This window comes from Microtus ochrogaster, unplaced genomic scaffold, assembly GCF_000317375.1.
Source record: "Microtus ochrogaster isolate Prairie Vole_2 unplaced genomic scaffold, MicOch1.0 UNK29, whole genome shotgun sequence".
In the NCBI taxonomy this organism is placed as follows: Eukaryota; Metazoa; Chordata; class Mammalia; order Rodentia; family Cricetidae; genus Microtus; species Microtus ochrogaster.
Window position 1 is genome coordinate 3144557 of NW_004949127.1, and position 16091 is coordinate 3160647.

The 16091-nt window shown below is 45.0% G+C and overlaps 1 protein-coding gene and 1 pseudogene across 1 annotated transcript in view; both read left to right on the forward strand.

Annotated features, from left to right (window-relative positions):
- Nipal2 (NIPA like domain containing 2) overlaps positions 1 to 16091 on the forward strand; it is a 90632-nt gene that overhangs the window by 53327 nt on the left and 21214 nt on the right. The window contains exon 5 of the mRNA XM_013354117.2: positions 8298 to 8419. Within this exon, the coding sequence (XP_013209571.1) occupies positions 8298 to 8419 (122 nt within the window). The remainder of the gene's footprint in view (positions 1 to 8297; positions 8420 to 16091) is intronic.
- Positions 6337 to 6844, forward strand: LOC101990963 (annotated as a pseudogene).

Below are 16091 nucleotides of genomic sequence, written 5' to 3' on the forward strand. Positions count from 1 at the left end.
ATTATATATACAATATTCTGTCTGTGTATATGCCTGCAGGCCAGAAGAGGGCACCAGACCCCATTACAGATGGTTGTGAGCCATCATTGTGGTTGCTGGGAATTGAACTCAGGACCTTTGGAAGAGCAGGCAATGCTCTGAACCTCTGAGCCATCTCTCCAGCCCCTGTATTGAAGTTCTTAGATCAGGGCTTGTCACACAATGAGTACTCAAAGCATTAGCCACTGCCTTCCTAACCACTACAGTCACTAGCACACACTCAAGAGGAGACAAAGTTCCCACAGCTCTAGTTTGTGGCTTGGTGTGGTTTCGTTGCCTTTCTAACGGAGTGCTCTTTGACGGGGGATGTCACTGTTAAGAAAGTGATCAGCTTTTGCCTCTAATGTGGTGTTATAGAGGGGAGGGGGTCATCCATTGAACACCACAAGCTATGTTCTCTGAGATGCAGTAACTAGCTTTGAACCGGGGAAGTCCAGGGAAGGCTTTCTGCGGCCTCGTGCAGTGGCATGTCAGCCGCATGGGTACCTCCCTTACGCCTTCATCGCTTTCGCCTGGAGAAAATGTGGCTCTTTCTGTTAAAAACGAAGAATGCGGGTTTTTTTTGTTTTGTTTTGTTCCTTTTCAGGGACTAAAACCAAACAGAGGGGAAGAGTAGCTAGTGGTGTTTTCTTAAAGATTAACATATGTGCGTGCGAAAAATTAAATTGTCAAAATGTGAGAAGGAATATCATTTGTTTTCCCCTGCTTCAAACAAATGAAAGTTTGTTTTTCCGGATGGAACAAATGGAGATTTGAGGCCATGTGGAAACAAGCTGAACTAATTTGTTGCCAAATGTTGCTGTCTGGCCCTGAAGCTTTTCAGCACTGGCCTCAAAAAAATGACCTCACAAAAGCCTTGTCTGAAGAGTCACCCTCGTTACTGACTCACTGACAGGCTTTGGCCCCTGCTCTGATTCTTAACGGATTAAGAATTTAAAATTATTTTAATGATTATTTTGCCTTTAAAAAAGCACCAGCCTCCTCTCTTCCTACACCCAGCCCAAAGCTGCAGCGTTTTCCTCTTCTCCATCATCATAAAAACACCACGGCTAATAGTCTGCAAACACCGCCCTGATTTAGGTTCACATAATGGTATCATCAAAATACAAATGACAGTAAACTCCCCACATTCCCCAGAGACCAGTAACCTGATTACTTCAAGTCACCTACAAACGGTTTTCCCAGATTGATAGTGAGACCACGGCCATTTATTTTCCTGCTTCTCCGCCCCTGCTCCAAGATCAGCAGGGTTGGGTTCATTTGTTGAGATCAGGACCCAGGCAAGCGCAGTACCATTCGAGTTGAGAGGACAGAGTGTCCATTTTGACTTCTGAGCAGCCTCGAGATTGGAGCTTTCTGACGGCGAGTCCAGGACTACCTGACACTTCCCAGGACTCCTTTGAGGGCATCTGCCATTGAGCCTGAGGAATCTGGGCTGGATTGCTCGCCTGGCACTAACGAATCCACTTCATTGTGTGACTTCTGATTTCCAAGAAAGTAACGCCTGGATTCTCATCAATCAAGAAATAATGCAGTGCCCAAAAGAATTGTTCAGAGTCAAGGTAGCTGAAAATTTTAAAACCGAAGACTCCCGGAAGTCAGAAAATTTAGAAAACTAAAGTTTAGAGTTTTAATTAAGTTGTCCAGCAGACGGCCATCTCTGAAGAACTGACTACGTCTGTCTTACTCGGCACATCAGGGAACTGGGGGACAGGAGCTTCTGGATTCCAGGCTCAGGTCCTTCCGTTCCGTTCATGTCTCGTTCTTTTCCACAGTGTCTCCAGGAGACTGGTAGCCAACCAGTAGCCTCCTGAGACAAAGTCTGAGTTCACAGCCAGACCATTAAATGTCAAGCATTTCCCAAGTATAAAACACTACTCAAAACACCACTTCAGAGCGGTAGAAATGGCCCAGCATGTTTAGAGATAACTTGGTCATCTGCGGGGTGAGTCAACAAACGTCAGCATATCGGTGCACCTGCGAGGGCTTCCAGGGGAAGAACTGCCCAAGCTTCTTTAACTCACCTCTTCCCAAAATGACATGATGTCTCACAAGTGTTTCCGATGGTGCGGAAGTCTCTTTAAACCCGTTCCGGGGAGCACCCACTTGGAATGCTCAACTAAAGGAAATTCCAGGTCAAAATAACCTGAAACCTGTCCAGGTCCTCTGCCAGGAGCCTTCTGTCTGGTCTCCGCACGTGTCCTGTACAGCATGAGGGCTCCCCCCAGGTGGACTGACTTGTAAATGCATGCCACTCAGGGACCCTACCTCATGCAGTCACTAGGCATCTGAACGAGTCAAGGAAACAGATGGCCTGGGTTCCAAACCAAGCTGTCCACTTACCACTAGCTAGAAAATACCAGGCAGAGTAGTTACTCCCTCTCTAATCATCTTCTTCATCTGTCAGGTGTAGGTAGTAGTAAAGATTATACATTATACACTGTATAATACGCTATAGGATTTATTTATAATATATGCTATAATAATACAATTACATAATAGTAAACAGTTTGCCCATATACACGTATTTGCCGTGTGGATTTTGTGATTCATGGTCAACGACAGTCCAAAAATGTTTAATGGAAATTGTAGAAATAAGCAATTTGTAAGGTTTAAATAGCTTGTTAAAGTATATTGCATGTGTTGTTCTATTTTGTTGTTGTTATTCATCATTTATTGTGCCTGTTTGTAAGTTACGCTTTATCATAGGTAAATAAACGGGATAAATGGAAGTTTCTCTGAGACTTTAGGCGCAGGCTCTTTGGGACGTATTTCCACAGACAGAGGAGGGCTGTTCTAATCATTTCTCATGGATTTGTTATAAACATTGTTAATCACGTGTAAAGCATTTAGAGTTGGTTTATTCCACTTGCGTGTACAAGGCGGGTGGTGTGGGTGGTGTGCGTGTGTGGTCTGTGCACATGTGTGTAAATGCATGAGTGCAGAAGCCTCAGGAGGATGACTGCCAGCAAGCCCCAGTAATCCTCCTGTCTGCGTCCCCCACAGACGGGGGTTATGGGTGTGAACGCTCTGCTTTTCATGTGGGTGCTGGGAATTTGAATTCAGCTCTCACCCTTGAGCAACGGGCACTTGACCCACTGCACCATCTCCTTAGCCCCTTTTATCATTTTTTCTTTTTAATTTGTTTTTATTGAACTACCCTTCCTCTCCCCTCCCCTTCTACCCTCTCCCATGATCCCTATGCTCCCAATATTTACTCAGGAGAGCCTGTCTTTTTCTACTTCCCAAGTAGATTAGACCCATGTATGTCTTTGTTAGGGCTCTCTTTGTTGTCTAGGTTCTCTGGGATTGTGATTTGTAGGCTGGTTTTCTTTGCTTTATGTTTAAAAGCCACTTATAAGTGAGTACATATGATAATTGTCATTCTGGGTCTGCGTTATCTCACTCAATATGATGTTTTCTAGATCCATCCATTTGCCTACAAATTTCAAGATGTCATTATTTTTTTCCACTGTGTAGTACTCTGTTGTGTAAATGTACCACATTTTTCTTATCCATTCAGCCCCTTTTTATTAAACTACAATGCTTTTAGTATTATCACATTTTAATATTGATCACAGTATTGTTTTCATGTTAGCTATTCTTGTCTATAAAATAATAAGTAGTTTGGAATTTATAAAGAGTACCTTCCTCCCTTCCAGGACAGCTGGTCTCCCTATTGTAAAGAGCATAGATTACAATGTATGCACCTGCTTCATACATTGTACATGTTTATAGGAAGAGACCTCATTGTTTGTATATTATATCAAGTTACCTGGGAAACAGCACCTGTGAGTTCGTAAGAGAACCAAATTGTTTATTGTTGTTGTTTGTTTATTTTTTTGTTTTTGTCAATGAAGAAAGGCTGTTCTTAGAGAAGAGAAAATGCACACAGAGAGAAAGACCCTCTACAAAACAGACAAAGACCTCGGGGTCCAAAAATCCAGTCTCCCCTCAGGGGCTGGGTTTGATGTTTTGCGGGAGCAGGGGTGTTTTATTTTACTTTTTAGGTCTTTGGAGGGTATCCTTCCCAGACCACACTGTTATAAATGCTGCAGGCAGGCCAGCCAGTCCATCAGCTGGGTTTCCTACAGGCAGGGGAAAAGGCCCATAAAGGCCTTTGTTTTAAACCACCAGGCTTTTGTCTCAGATCAGGAAAGTGATCTGCCTGTCCAGAGAACTGACTTTCATTTAATGAGAAAATAGAATTACTGTAGGCTAGGGCATGAGGAAGGAGGATGGGCCACACCCCCAAACATCCAAACACATCTGCCCAGAGGTTTTTTATGTCATCTCTGATACCCAGATCTCTGGGCTGGTCCACAGTTCTCAGGGTCACTGTGACTAGAAGGCCCAGGACTGCTGTGTGCAACTCTGTTCTGTTTATTAGTTATTTCCTTCTTTCTGTTTTGTTTTAAAAATCAATGGGGGAGGTCTTCCCTAAACATCAAAAGTTCAGCCAATTCCTTCCTGCCCGTACCTCCCATTGTCAAGTTGGATTAGAGGCTTCTTATAGACAACCCCATTCTCTCCGGGCTATCCTAACAGGAATACAATTCTAAATGAATTTTTAGGGTGAGCTCAGATGATGCATGGTAGGCAGTCAGTATCCCGAAATGCATCCGGCCCAGGTTGCCTGGGTTTCTAGCACATGCAGTTGCCTTGCCTGGCCTCTTGGGGCACACTTCCCAGGTCTAAAGGATGGGACAGCTTTGTGGAGATGAGAGTTCCAAGGAATGCAGAATCTGCCTGCTCTTCTGTCCAGGAAGTAACAGTGAAATCTGACTTGACTGGGGCTGCAGCTGAGAAACCATCTGTGCAGCCGGCTTCCTCGGGCTCCATTGCATGACTCTTAACAAGACCACGGAAGTCAACAACAAGTTTCCTGAGTCAGAGATCTGCATCTTTCAAAAGAAGAGATAGCGCAACACTGAAATAAAGTGCATCAGGAACGGACAGCTCAGGCCGTGGAGAGAAAAGAGGTGTCACAAACACATCAGCTGTCAGGAACTGACATCAACACTTTCAACCCCTTATGAAAATATGAATAACCCTGAAAGGAGACAGGCAGTCACGTTTAAAAACCACAAATAAGTTAGTCATAAGACCACAGATTATCCTCCCTGCATTGAAGAGGCTAAAGCAGAAGGGTCAGAAGTTCAAGGTCAGGCAGGCCTGCAGTCCCTGCCCCTAGCAAGAGCCTGTCTCACAAACAAACAAACAACAACAAAACTACAGAGGGCGTAAAGCAAGCAAGCACTCACCTACTAGACACAAAGCTATCCCGAGGTGTCCAAATCTGAAATGATTAAGCAGAAAGATCGAACAAAGTGCTGTAGGGCCACCCTCTTGACTCACAACGGTTTGAGGCACAGATGAAGAAATAAACATTAAAAGAGATCGGGAAGGGCTTGTCGTCAATCCTCAGCCATCCTATTTGGACTCTGTTTTGAAAGATTTTAGATACAGAAGTGCAGAAGCAGATGTGAAACAGCACCGAAAATCAAGTCAAACAAGCAAGACTTCCTCAAATAATGAAATTCTGAGAAGATCCAGAGGAAAGAGTTTGCCTTGCGTCTTCTGCACAGTGTTCTGGGGGTGAGGGAAAAATCAGTGCAAAGCAGTGTCTATAACATGAGCTTGTTTATAAAAAAACAACAAACTCTCACATACTCACATACACATACTCACACACACTGACACACACATACTCACACACTCACACTCCCTCACACAATACACTCACACACACTCACGCACACACACTGACACACACACACAACACTCTTACACTCACACACACACATACACACAATCTCACACACACATACACATACTCACAAACATACATGCACACACTCACACACACACACACACCTAGGGAAAGGAAACCTAGGAAGGCTCCTTGGTGGCAGACTCTAGGCAGAGCGCCTGGTGGGCCGTCAGCAAGTGAGAGACATGTGGCTTTTAGCTGGTCAGTCCTACGGAACCCTCTGGAATTTTGTTCCGCACACACGTGTCACCAACTCCAGATTACATCACAACACAGGAAGTTTAGTGGGTGCTGGGTCATGTAAGGTGAGAAGAGAAACTTAGACAAAGGGACTTAAAAGTCAATAAAAATTGGACTCCACAAAAGGAAACTTGGAAGTTCTGAAACACTTTAGAGTGTGCCCAGTGGATTTATGCTACTTTATCATATCGGGTTCAGAAAACTCATCTTTTAAAAACCCCTTCCTCACTGGACATTGACAGACGCCAGTCACCGGAAGTCCCGCCTGTCTTGCCGAGCTGTTCCCGGAAGTGCATCTACTTGTCTCCAGCGAGATGGCTTCAAGGTTACTTCGCGGAGTGGGCGCTCTGGGGGCTCAGGCCCTAAGGGCCCGCGGGCCCCATGGCGCGGTTGCGACGCGCTCCATGGCTTCTAGAGGTGGTGGTGTTCCTACTGATGAGGAGCAGGCTACAGGGCTGGAGAGGGAGATCATGATAGCCTCAGAGAAGGGACTGGATCCATACAATATGCTACCTCCGAAGGCAGCTTCAGGCACCAAGGAAGATCCTAATTTAGTCCCGTCCATCACCAACAAGCGGATAGTGGGCTGCATCTGTGAAGAGGACAACTGTACCGTCATCTGGTTTTGGCTGCATAAAGGCGAGACTCAGCGGTGCCCAAGCTGTGGAACCCATTATAAGCTGGTGCCCCACCAACTGGCCCACTGAGCCCTGCGTTAACTTTTCAGAATGTGATGGAAAACTTCCCTCCAATAAACTAGCCGTTGTATTGGCTCCTCCCAAAAAAAAAAAAAAAAAAAACAAAAACCCTTCCTTCTAGAAACCTAATTTGAAATGATCTTCTTGTTTTCTAAAGGAAGAATGTGACTGGGCAGTATTCCCCCCAAGTTTATGTGTGTGCTTTTATTATTTTCCTTTTACTGAAGTCTTTAATAATGTATATTGTTTTTCATTTTAAAAGTTCTCATTAGAACTAGCTCTAAAAACTATGTGTATAATCTTGTCTTCACAATGTATTCTAACGTGTATTTATCAGTGACAGGAAACTTGTAGGCCCTGCATAGGTTGTTGTCAAGCATCTGTAACATTAAACACTATTCAAAACTGAGTTCAAAACCTAGACCATGTGGTCAGGAGGGCTAGGAAATCATTCCTCAAGCTGCCAGATTTCACAGACAGACCAGACTCTTCCAGTTGGATTCAAGGCCGTTTGTAAGTTATATCCACAACAAAGATGTGTTCAGTAGTGAAAGAAGGTGTGTTTTCAAGTGAAGTATCTGAAAAGGGCTGCTTAGATAAGTTCTCTCAGGCTGCTAATCATGTACCAACACGCAGTTTTTAGTACCTTTCAGAAGGGCCGCGGCTCCTTGGCTGTCCTCCCCATGTGCCTCTTGTCTCCATGGTTCTAAGCAGTGCTGAAGAGATGAGCTCAGATAAGTTCATGGTGTGATCTGTCTTTACAATGCTACCCCTGGGGTTCCAGATCCTAGCAGATTATTAGAATTCTATAGTGGGGTTCCTCTCGCCCCAGTTACTTCTGGCAGAACTGCCATCCATGAAACCGATTAAAGTGCCCATTGCCGAGTTTCAAAGTCTAGACCACCCGAGCTCACAGGACCCAGGAATGAGTGAGGGGAGCTGGTCATCCTGAGACAGACTGGCTGCCCATCCTCCAGTCCAGGCACGTCCATCTCAATTGAGATGATCGAGGTTTAGGTAGACTGATTTGTACACAGTGTGGGAACAGGCAGATAATCTGTCCTTACCTCTCCAGCTGTGCTTGCTTTGATCTTCTCTGTGTTTGGGGAAACCCCTGGGGAGGGTAGAACTCACATGGGACAACAAAGTCTGGAGTCAAGTCCTGCCTTGTCTATTGTTAGATTTTCATCTCCTTTAAAGATGTGGTGCTCTTTAGGAATGGCTTGGAAATTGCATTTTAATGGGACCAGTTGGGATGGAGGGTCAAGAACTGCCTGAATTTTAACAAACAATACTCCCTCTAGGTAATGTTTGTGTCAAAAAAGAGTTTTAAGGTAGCTATGCTGATAATACACACCTGTAATCTCAGTATTTGAGAGACTGGGATAGGAGGGATTGTGAGTTCAAGGTTAGCCTGTATGGTAGAATGAGTTCCAAACCAACTCAGACTACATAGCAAGACCCTGCCCCAACAGGAAAGAGGGGGGAAAAAATCTTTAGTCTTTTTTTTTTTTCAATTTGGTTTGTCTTTTCTTTTTTATTCAAAGGTATGACCCTGGCATTTGCAGGAATGTATTTATTGGTGAATTTTGCTCCAAACATGACCCAGGCGATCTCAGCAAGGACAGTACAGTATTATTTTGTTGGCTGGCAGTTCCTGGTCTACGTGGTAAGGGTTCTGCATCTTTTACTGCTTCTGATGTCTATTCTCTAGACCACAGGGGGCTACAGTCTTAGGAAACTCACGCAGCCAAGTGCATGTTACCAGTACTGAGGGATTTGAGATGCTAAGTCACTGTTGAAGCATCTGCCAAAATGTGCTTATTGAGATCAAAGCAGCAGCAATGACACAGTCCCAAGGGATGTGTGGAAAGGGGGAGGGACAGAGGAGGAGGGAGGAGGAGGGAAGGAAGGAGCTGGTAAATAGGCAGCTGAAGACATTGATTGAGATGTTTTATGTGATACAATGGCAGTTTTCAGTAAGTTTATACTTACTGAAGGAATTGCATCAGCAGTAGATATATATATATATATATATAACTCACTACAGAATGCAGCTGAAATTAGGAAAAAAAGAGGAACCTAGAAAGAACAAGTATTAGAAAGAAATGGAATTGTCTAAGTGAGCATTTACTTGTTTGACAAAATACTTGTAAATTCAAGAATTGAAGCCTATGGACTCATACATTTTTAGGATTAGAAGTGACCTTAAAAAGGTATCTGATATAGTTCTCTGATGCAGAAAAAGGTTATCTTGCTTTACCAACTTAGTATTAAAAGCTGTTGACATTTACGGGTTTTACAGGTAAACTTTGCCCCCTGGGTATACATTAGGCTCATGTCACAGCTGTCAACATGACAAGAGGTCTGTCTCACTATCTCTGACGTGACCCTGAACGCTGGAGCACAGACGCCCACAAATGTTCTCCACTGTTACCCTCTTTGCTCCTTCCTCGTACCCCACAGAAAAATGTCTGTGCTTTTAAGTGTTCAGATACTACGCACCATGAATAAACTATACCGTAGCCTTCCAAGCCACCATTTCCTCAGCTCCCATCTACTCCTTTTTCATTACAATTAGTGTGTGCGCATGTGTGTGTGCGTGTGTGTGTGCGTGTGTGTGCGTGTGTGTGCATGTGTGTGCGTGAGTGTGCGTGTGTGCATGTGTGTGTGTGCGTGTGTGTGTGCGTGTATGCGTGTGTGTGTGCATGCGTGTGTATGTGTGTGTGCATGTGTGTGTGCGTGTGTGTGCGTGTATGTGTGTGCGCGTGTGTGTGCATGTGTGTGTGTGTGTGCATGTGCATGTGTGTGTATTACTGAGAGGAAAGGAAAGAGAGAGAAAGAAAGAATTCTTGGACTTTGTGCAGTGTTTACTCCATGTGGGCATCTTGAATGTCTCTCTTCTTTGACTTTCTTGGTATATTTTACATTTCTTTCCTCCTCTGACTGCTCCATTTTGGGTTCTTCACGGGCCCCTCTTCATCTGCCAACCACATATGACTCCTTATGTGCTACCGAGACCTTCTAAAACAATTCTGTTCTAGTTTGTGTTTCTATTGCTGTGATAAACACCAAGACCAAAAGCTAGTGGGGTGGGGGGAAGGTGTATGTGGTTTACAGTTTGCAGTACATGATCAAGGGAAGTTAAGGCTAGAGCTTCAAGACAAAAACCTAGAGGTAGGAAGTGAAGAGGAATGCTTCCCATGGCTCTCTTGACTTTTTACTCAACCCAGGGTCACCTGCCCAGGGGTGGGATTGCCCACACTTGGAGGAGTCTTCCCCTGTCAGTCATTCATCAGGAAGACCACGCCCATGGGCCAGTCTGATGGAGGTAACTCTTCAGTTGAGTTTTCCTCCCAGGCACCTCTTGTTTGTTTCAAGTTCAGCACAGACGCCATTGTTCACACGGCATCGTGTTCTTGCAGTGCATACCTACCTCTTCCCAGGCCTCTCCTGACTCTTCACAGCCTGCATTTGCTCCCTGCTCAGTCATTACTCACCCCTTCGTGAATGCTCTGTGGTTCCTCAAATGCAAATTCTCAGACTCTAAACTCAGTGTTGTGCCCCCAAACTTTCTCATCTCCTGTCTTTTCTGTGTCAGTCTGCCATGTTGGAAACCTGAGCGACATATGACTCCTCACATCTTGATTCCCGAGTCTCCATCCTTACATGTTTTAAAGTCTCTTGAACCTGACCTCTCTCTTGTATTCCCATTGCCATTGCATCCATCCAAGCTTCCATCATCTCAGGCCATGCCAGCAGTGTCTTAAGAAGCCTGTCCTCCTTGCTGGTCAACATCATGCTGGTAACTACAGGCATCACCCTGTCAGCCGCGTAACTCAGTGCCATTTTGCCTATGGTTCCTTTGCCAGGGAAGTACCCTGCTTCCTCTAACCTAGAACTCCATCATCTTTCAGCTCCCTGCAAACTCAGCCTCATGGATACAACTCTGATTACAAAGCTAGTTTCTCTATTTGCTATGCTTTTTTTTACAGCCCACGTTATGATATAACTCCCTAGTTACCTGTCCTCTGCTCCAGCAGTGCCCTGCCACGGGAGAATTATTGGTTAATCAGCCAATCAGCTAGCCCATTACTCAACAATGTCCTGCCTAAAGAAATGCCTGTTTGTGATATGTTGCCAGCCAGGCTCTTAATCTCTTAGATTTCATTTTCACCTTGCCCATCACTTAGCAGCTCTTCCTTAGCCCCTGCCCTTAGTTTTGGGCTTTTGGCTTCCCAACTCAAGTTCGTCTTCGTAGGGCTCTTCATACCCTGCATTTGCCCCACCCTGTTCATTTTCTTACTTGTCCATCATCATAGTCTTTTAACTACCACAGCTTTCACCAATCAACTCTAAGCACTAGACGGAGTTTTAATCGCTGATTTACTTCTGTTCTTTATACTTTATTAAATATTGCATGGTAGTGCAGGCTTGAAATCTGACCAACACATTACAACTTTTTGCCTACAGGCAAAACAAATGCTTCATCCAGTAACAAAAAAGTGACATAGCCTATGAGCAGAAAATTAATAGCCTGAGTTGGATCCTCGGGAGATTAAAGATGCATCAAGCCTTCTTTTCTGGAATAAACTACATGCTTTAATTATGACGTATTTTGTATTGTTTTTAGTACCCGAGAATACATCTAAAAAGGACAAAACTTCCTTTTTAAATCTTTGCTTTTCTTTTTTTCCTCATGGTACTGAGGATTGAAACCAGACCCAGCACACCCTAGGCAAGAATTCTAGTACTGAGAGGTATACCCAGTTCATGAACTTCTTATTAAATCTTACAGATGGACAAAAAAATACTCCAAATTTAATTACATTTTGATATTTTTCTAAAGCTAATTGTTTTATATCATTTTTTTAATCTTTGAGAATTGTATTCTTGTATACAACGTATTTTGATCATAGCCCCCAGTCCTCCCCCTAACTCCTCCCAGTTTCATCCCTCATCCCCACACCTCACAGCTAAATGTCCTCAAAGCTAACTCTTAAATTCATTTATTTACTCACCCATTCAACCTAGTGCAATGTATATTGTAACCTAGGTAACAGAGAGGAAAGTAAAGACCTTTAGTTCCGAAAACCATATTATAATAATGAAAACTATCTCAAAATAAATTCCACACAGGAAAGTGTAACTACTTTTAGATATTTATAAGATAGCATAAAATAAGTCTTTAATAAGTTACAGTTAAGTGGCACTGTTCCATTAGGGGAATGATCAATTTTATATTAGTTTGGAATCTTGTCCCCGCATCACCAGGAGCTCTAGGAGTGATGGGTTAAATCTATTGAACATCTAAGTAATCAAAGTTCAATTTTCAGATGTAGTAGATTAGGTGCTTTTTTTTCTTGGTTTTTGTGTTCTTTTCTTTAGTTTTTACAAAGGTTATGATTCTATTAAGACTATTCTTTGAGCTGGGTGTGGCGGCACATGGCTGTAATCACAGCACTCAGAAAGATAGTAGAAAGATCACATGTTCAGGACCGTGCTGGGGTACATGGACCCTGTCTCAACACCACCCCCCAAAACCCTAGCTTTTGACAAGCCATTCATCGTTTCTGTATTACACCAAGTATAATGACAGCATCTGAATTGCTTCTCAGGATTGATCAGACTAACATACCAAATGAATAAAAATATCCAAAAGTCTCCATCAGTTTTACATTTTCCACAAAGGGATTGTATAGTTACATTCCAGGCCCGCTCATCTCTCACCCTTCACGTACGTGTTGACGTGGATGTCTGTGATATCTCCAGCTCTCTGTTAAATGAAAGCCTCACCACAAACCAGGAACCTGTCCCCTGCTAAGTGTCCTTGTGCAGAAAAGGGATCTGAGGAGCCTGGTGTCTGCTAACGGGGCAGAATCAGTCACTCACCCTCTGCCCCAGCATTCCCAGACCCATCTGCCACAGAAGAATAGTTTGCTTCCTCACACCTGCCAAAAGTCGAGGCTGAATGGGTCTCAAGGTCAGAGTAATTTGGAAAGACACTACCCAGCACAATCCCTCCGAGAAACCTGTGTCAGTGGGCTAAAAGGTAGTAGAGGAGCTTACGTTCCCTTGGTCCCATGTGTCTTGCTTGACCAAGGAGTTATAGAGCCATTCCTTGTGCAACCCACCTGTTAATGTATTCTTTGCAGCCCACACAGGAGTGCAGCCCTAAGCCTCACTTACATCATACTCCTTGGCAGGCTTGGTGGTGGCTGTTTTGCCCACCCAGACTTTCCAATAAACTACTCAAATTGAAACCTCTGTTCTGAACATAAAATCCCTTACACGATAATCTACACAGTGCTCATTTTCTCTCCTCAAATCAGCAGTGGCGGGGGCCCAAACCTATCATTTGAAGTAATTCTGTGCCCAATGCTGATTATTAAGTCTGCAGTTCTGACAAAGCTGATTCAACACCCACCATCTGGCGCTGTGAACCTGGAGGAAGAAAGCTGTGTTTTTATTAAACATTTCTCTTGTGAGATTCCTTTGCGCTCTTGTCTAGATGCAAACAACACTGCATGCCTGCAGCAGGGGGCGCTCCGTAGGGGGCTCTGACAGAGCAGGCAAGGCCTGTGCACAGCTGTGCACATTCTGCACCTCATCCCTGCATCAGGGGGGCGCTCCGTAGGGGGCTCTGACAGAGCAGGCAAAGCCCATACACAGCCGTGCAATTCTGCACCTCACCCCTGCAAAAGGGGGCGCTCCGTAGAGGGCTCTGACAGAGCAGGCAAAGCTCGTGCACAGCCATGCACATTCTGCACCTCATCCCTGCAGCAGCAGCCCCATGAGTGGACACCGTTGTCTCCTTTGCCTCCCAGAAAAGGAAACTGAGGCAGAGAGAGAGGTTCAGTAACTTGGCCAAAGTCAATACACACACACACACACACACACACACACACACACACACACACACACACATTCAGAGAGGCAGGACTCAAAGCCAAGGTTGTCTTTCTCTGGAGGGCACACTCCAACACTTCACGGAAATGCAAGATCAGGGCAACTGTCTACCAAGGATCAAAGTGTCTACAGAGAACATTGACAGACCCTATTTCTGTGAGACTCCCCCCCCCCCGCTCCAAAAAAAAAAAAAAGTCTTCTGAATGGCGCAGCTTTGAAGAAAGGAAAAGGGTGGGGCTGGAAAAATGGCTCAGTGGTTTTGAGCATGTACTGCTCTTGCTAAGACTTCAGTTCCTAGCACCTGCATCAGCTGATTAAACAACAGCTCAGGAATCCAGTGCCCTCTCCTGACCTCCGTAGGAAGAACCCACACTCAAGTATACACACAGGGGTGGGGGAGAGAGAGAGAAAGAGAGAGAGGTTAAAATTAAAGTAAGTCATTTTGACAAAGAGAAATAGGAGATAAACTCAGATTGGTGAAATTCATCCGTTTCGACATGCCATCTCCTAGGCATGACATTGATCCCTTATTACTAAACCAACAGGATAGCTAGTACCATTCATTCTAATTAGATTCAAGAACCAATTAAGAAACTCCCAAGTGCCAAGCATGATGGTGCACACCTTTAATCCCAGCACTCTGCAGGCAGAGGTAGGTGGATCTCTGTGAGTTCAAGACCAGCCTGGTCTATATGAGTCCTAGGCCAGTTAGGGTAATGGAGAGAGAGAGGGAGGGAAGGAAGAAGGGAGAGAGAAAGAGACAACCAGAAACTCCAAAACCAACTGTCTTAAGGTTTCTATTGCTGTGAAGAGACACCATGACCATGGCAACTCTTATAAAGGAAAACATTTAACTAGGGCTGGCTTCCAGTTCAGAGGTTTCGTCTCTTATTGTCATGGCAGGAAACATGACAGCATGCAGGCAGGCATGGTGCTGGAGAAAGAGTTGAGGATTCTATATCTCAATCCACAGGCAGCAGACAGAGATTGTGTGCCACACTGGGCATAGCTTGAGCATAAGAGACCTCAAAGCCCACCTCCACAGTAACACACTTCCTCCAACAAGGCCACTCCTCCTAATAGTGCCACTCCTTATGGACCAAGCATTCAAACACATGAGTCTATGAGGGCCATTGCTATTCAAACCACCACACCAACTCAGAAAATCTATCTTGAAGACAATACCTTTGAAAAGACTTTAGGAACTGAAACCTGAATCAATTTACTATGAATTCCATAACAATTTTTTTACAAATTCAGCAGCAGGGAACAATGGAAATGAGTTACCTTGCTGGACCCTGAACTAGAGTCAAGACACTGGCAGGCTCTGCTCCTTCCTTAGCCTCCAGGGAGGACCCTGTCTCTTCCCCTTCCTACAGGTCTTTAGCAGGGTTTGCCTCAGCCTCTCCTAAACTGCCCATCTTTGTGACTTCAGCGGTTCTGCTTTCAAGGGCTCATGGACTCGAATCACCCAGGATCATCTCCCATTTCAGGTCCATAACCTTAACCCCAGCTGCAGAGCCCCAGGGCAATATGCCATGATGTGAACAAAGGTTCTGGGCATTTAGAACATGTCCTCTTGGATGGGGTGGCATTATTCTGCATTCTGGGGACGGTGTTCTTCAACACATCCCACATACATAACAGGCCCCAGTTTGCTCACTCACAGAATGAAGATAGTCATAGAACCCGCTTCCTCAGGTGGCTGGAAGGTTTGGTGAGTTGATGTAAGGAGAGCCCTGAGGGCAGTGCACACTGGCCTCCCAGGGGCAGTCCGCAATGAGGCTTCTCCATGGGGTGCAGGAGCCCATGAAACCACAGATGCCTGCCTAATGCAGAGAGGAGTGTAGAAAAGAACGGACATTCTTCATGGGGCTTGAATATTTTATCCCTGGGAGCTGTGCGACCTCTTGACACGAGGCAGAACCCAGTGCCACCATAGTCCTTCTGTAGATAATGAGAGCTCATGTTTTATTTATCTGAAGCCACAGAGATGGAATGTGAGGAGGGGAAAGAATCTGCATGATTTTCAGAACTACAACTCTCTATATCCTGCCTCACCAAAATTTAAAGTGGGCACGAAGCAGATGTTCCCTGCTCTGCTCTTGAGGGAGGGCCCTCTGTCCCCTGGTCATGAATCCAGTGTGACAGTGACATTAGGTGAGAACTGGATGCCTGCACTGAGGGACGCTCAGCCAAGAAGGCCTCCCTGTTAAAGGTGGAAGGAGACAGAAACACTCAAGGCCTCAAAGGGAGGACATAGGGAGCTCTAGGGAGGACAGAGAGAGCTCTGGGGAGGACACAGGGAGCTCTAGGGAGGACACATGGAGCTCTAGGGAGGACAGAGGAGCCGTAGGGAGGACAGAGGAGCTCTAGGGAGGACAGAGGAGCTGTAGGGAGGACAGAGGAGCTCTAGGGAGGACATAGGAGCT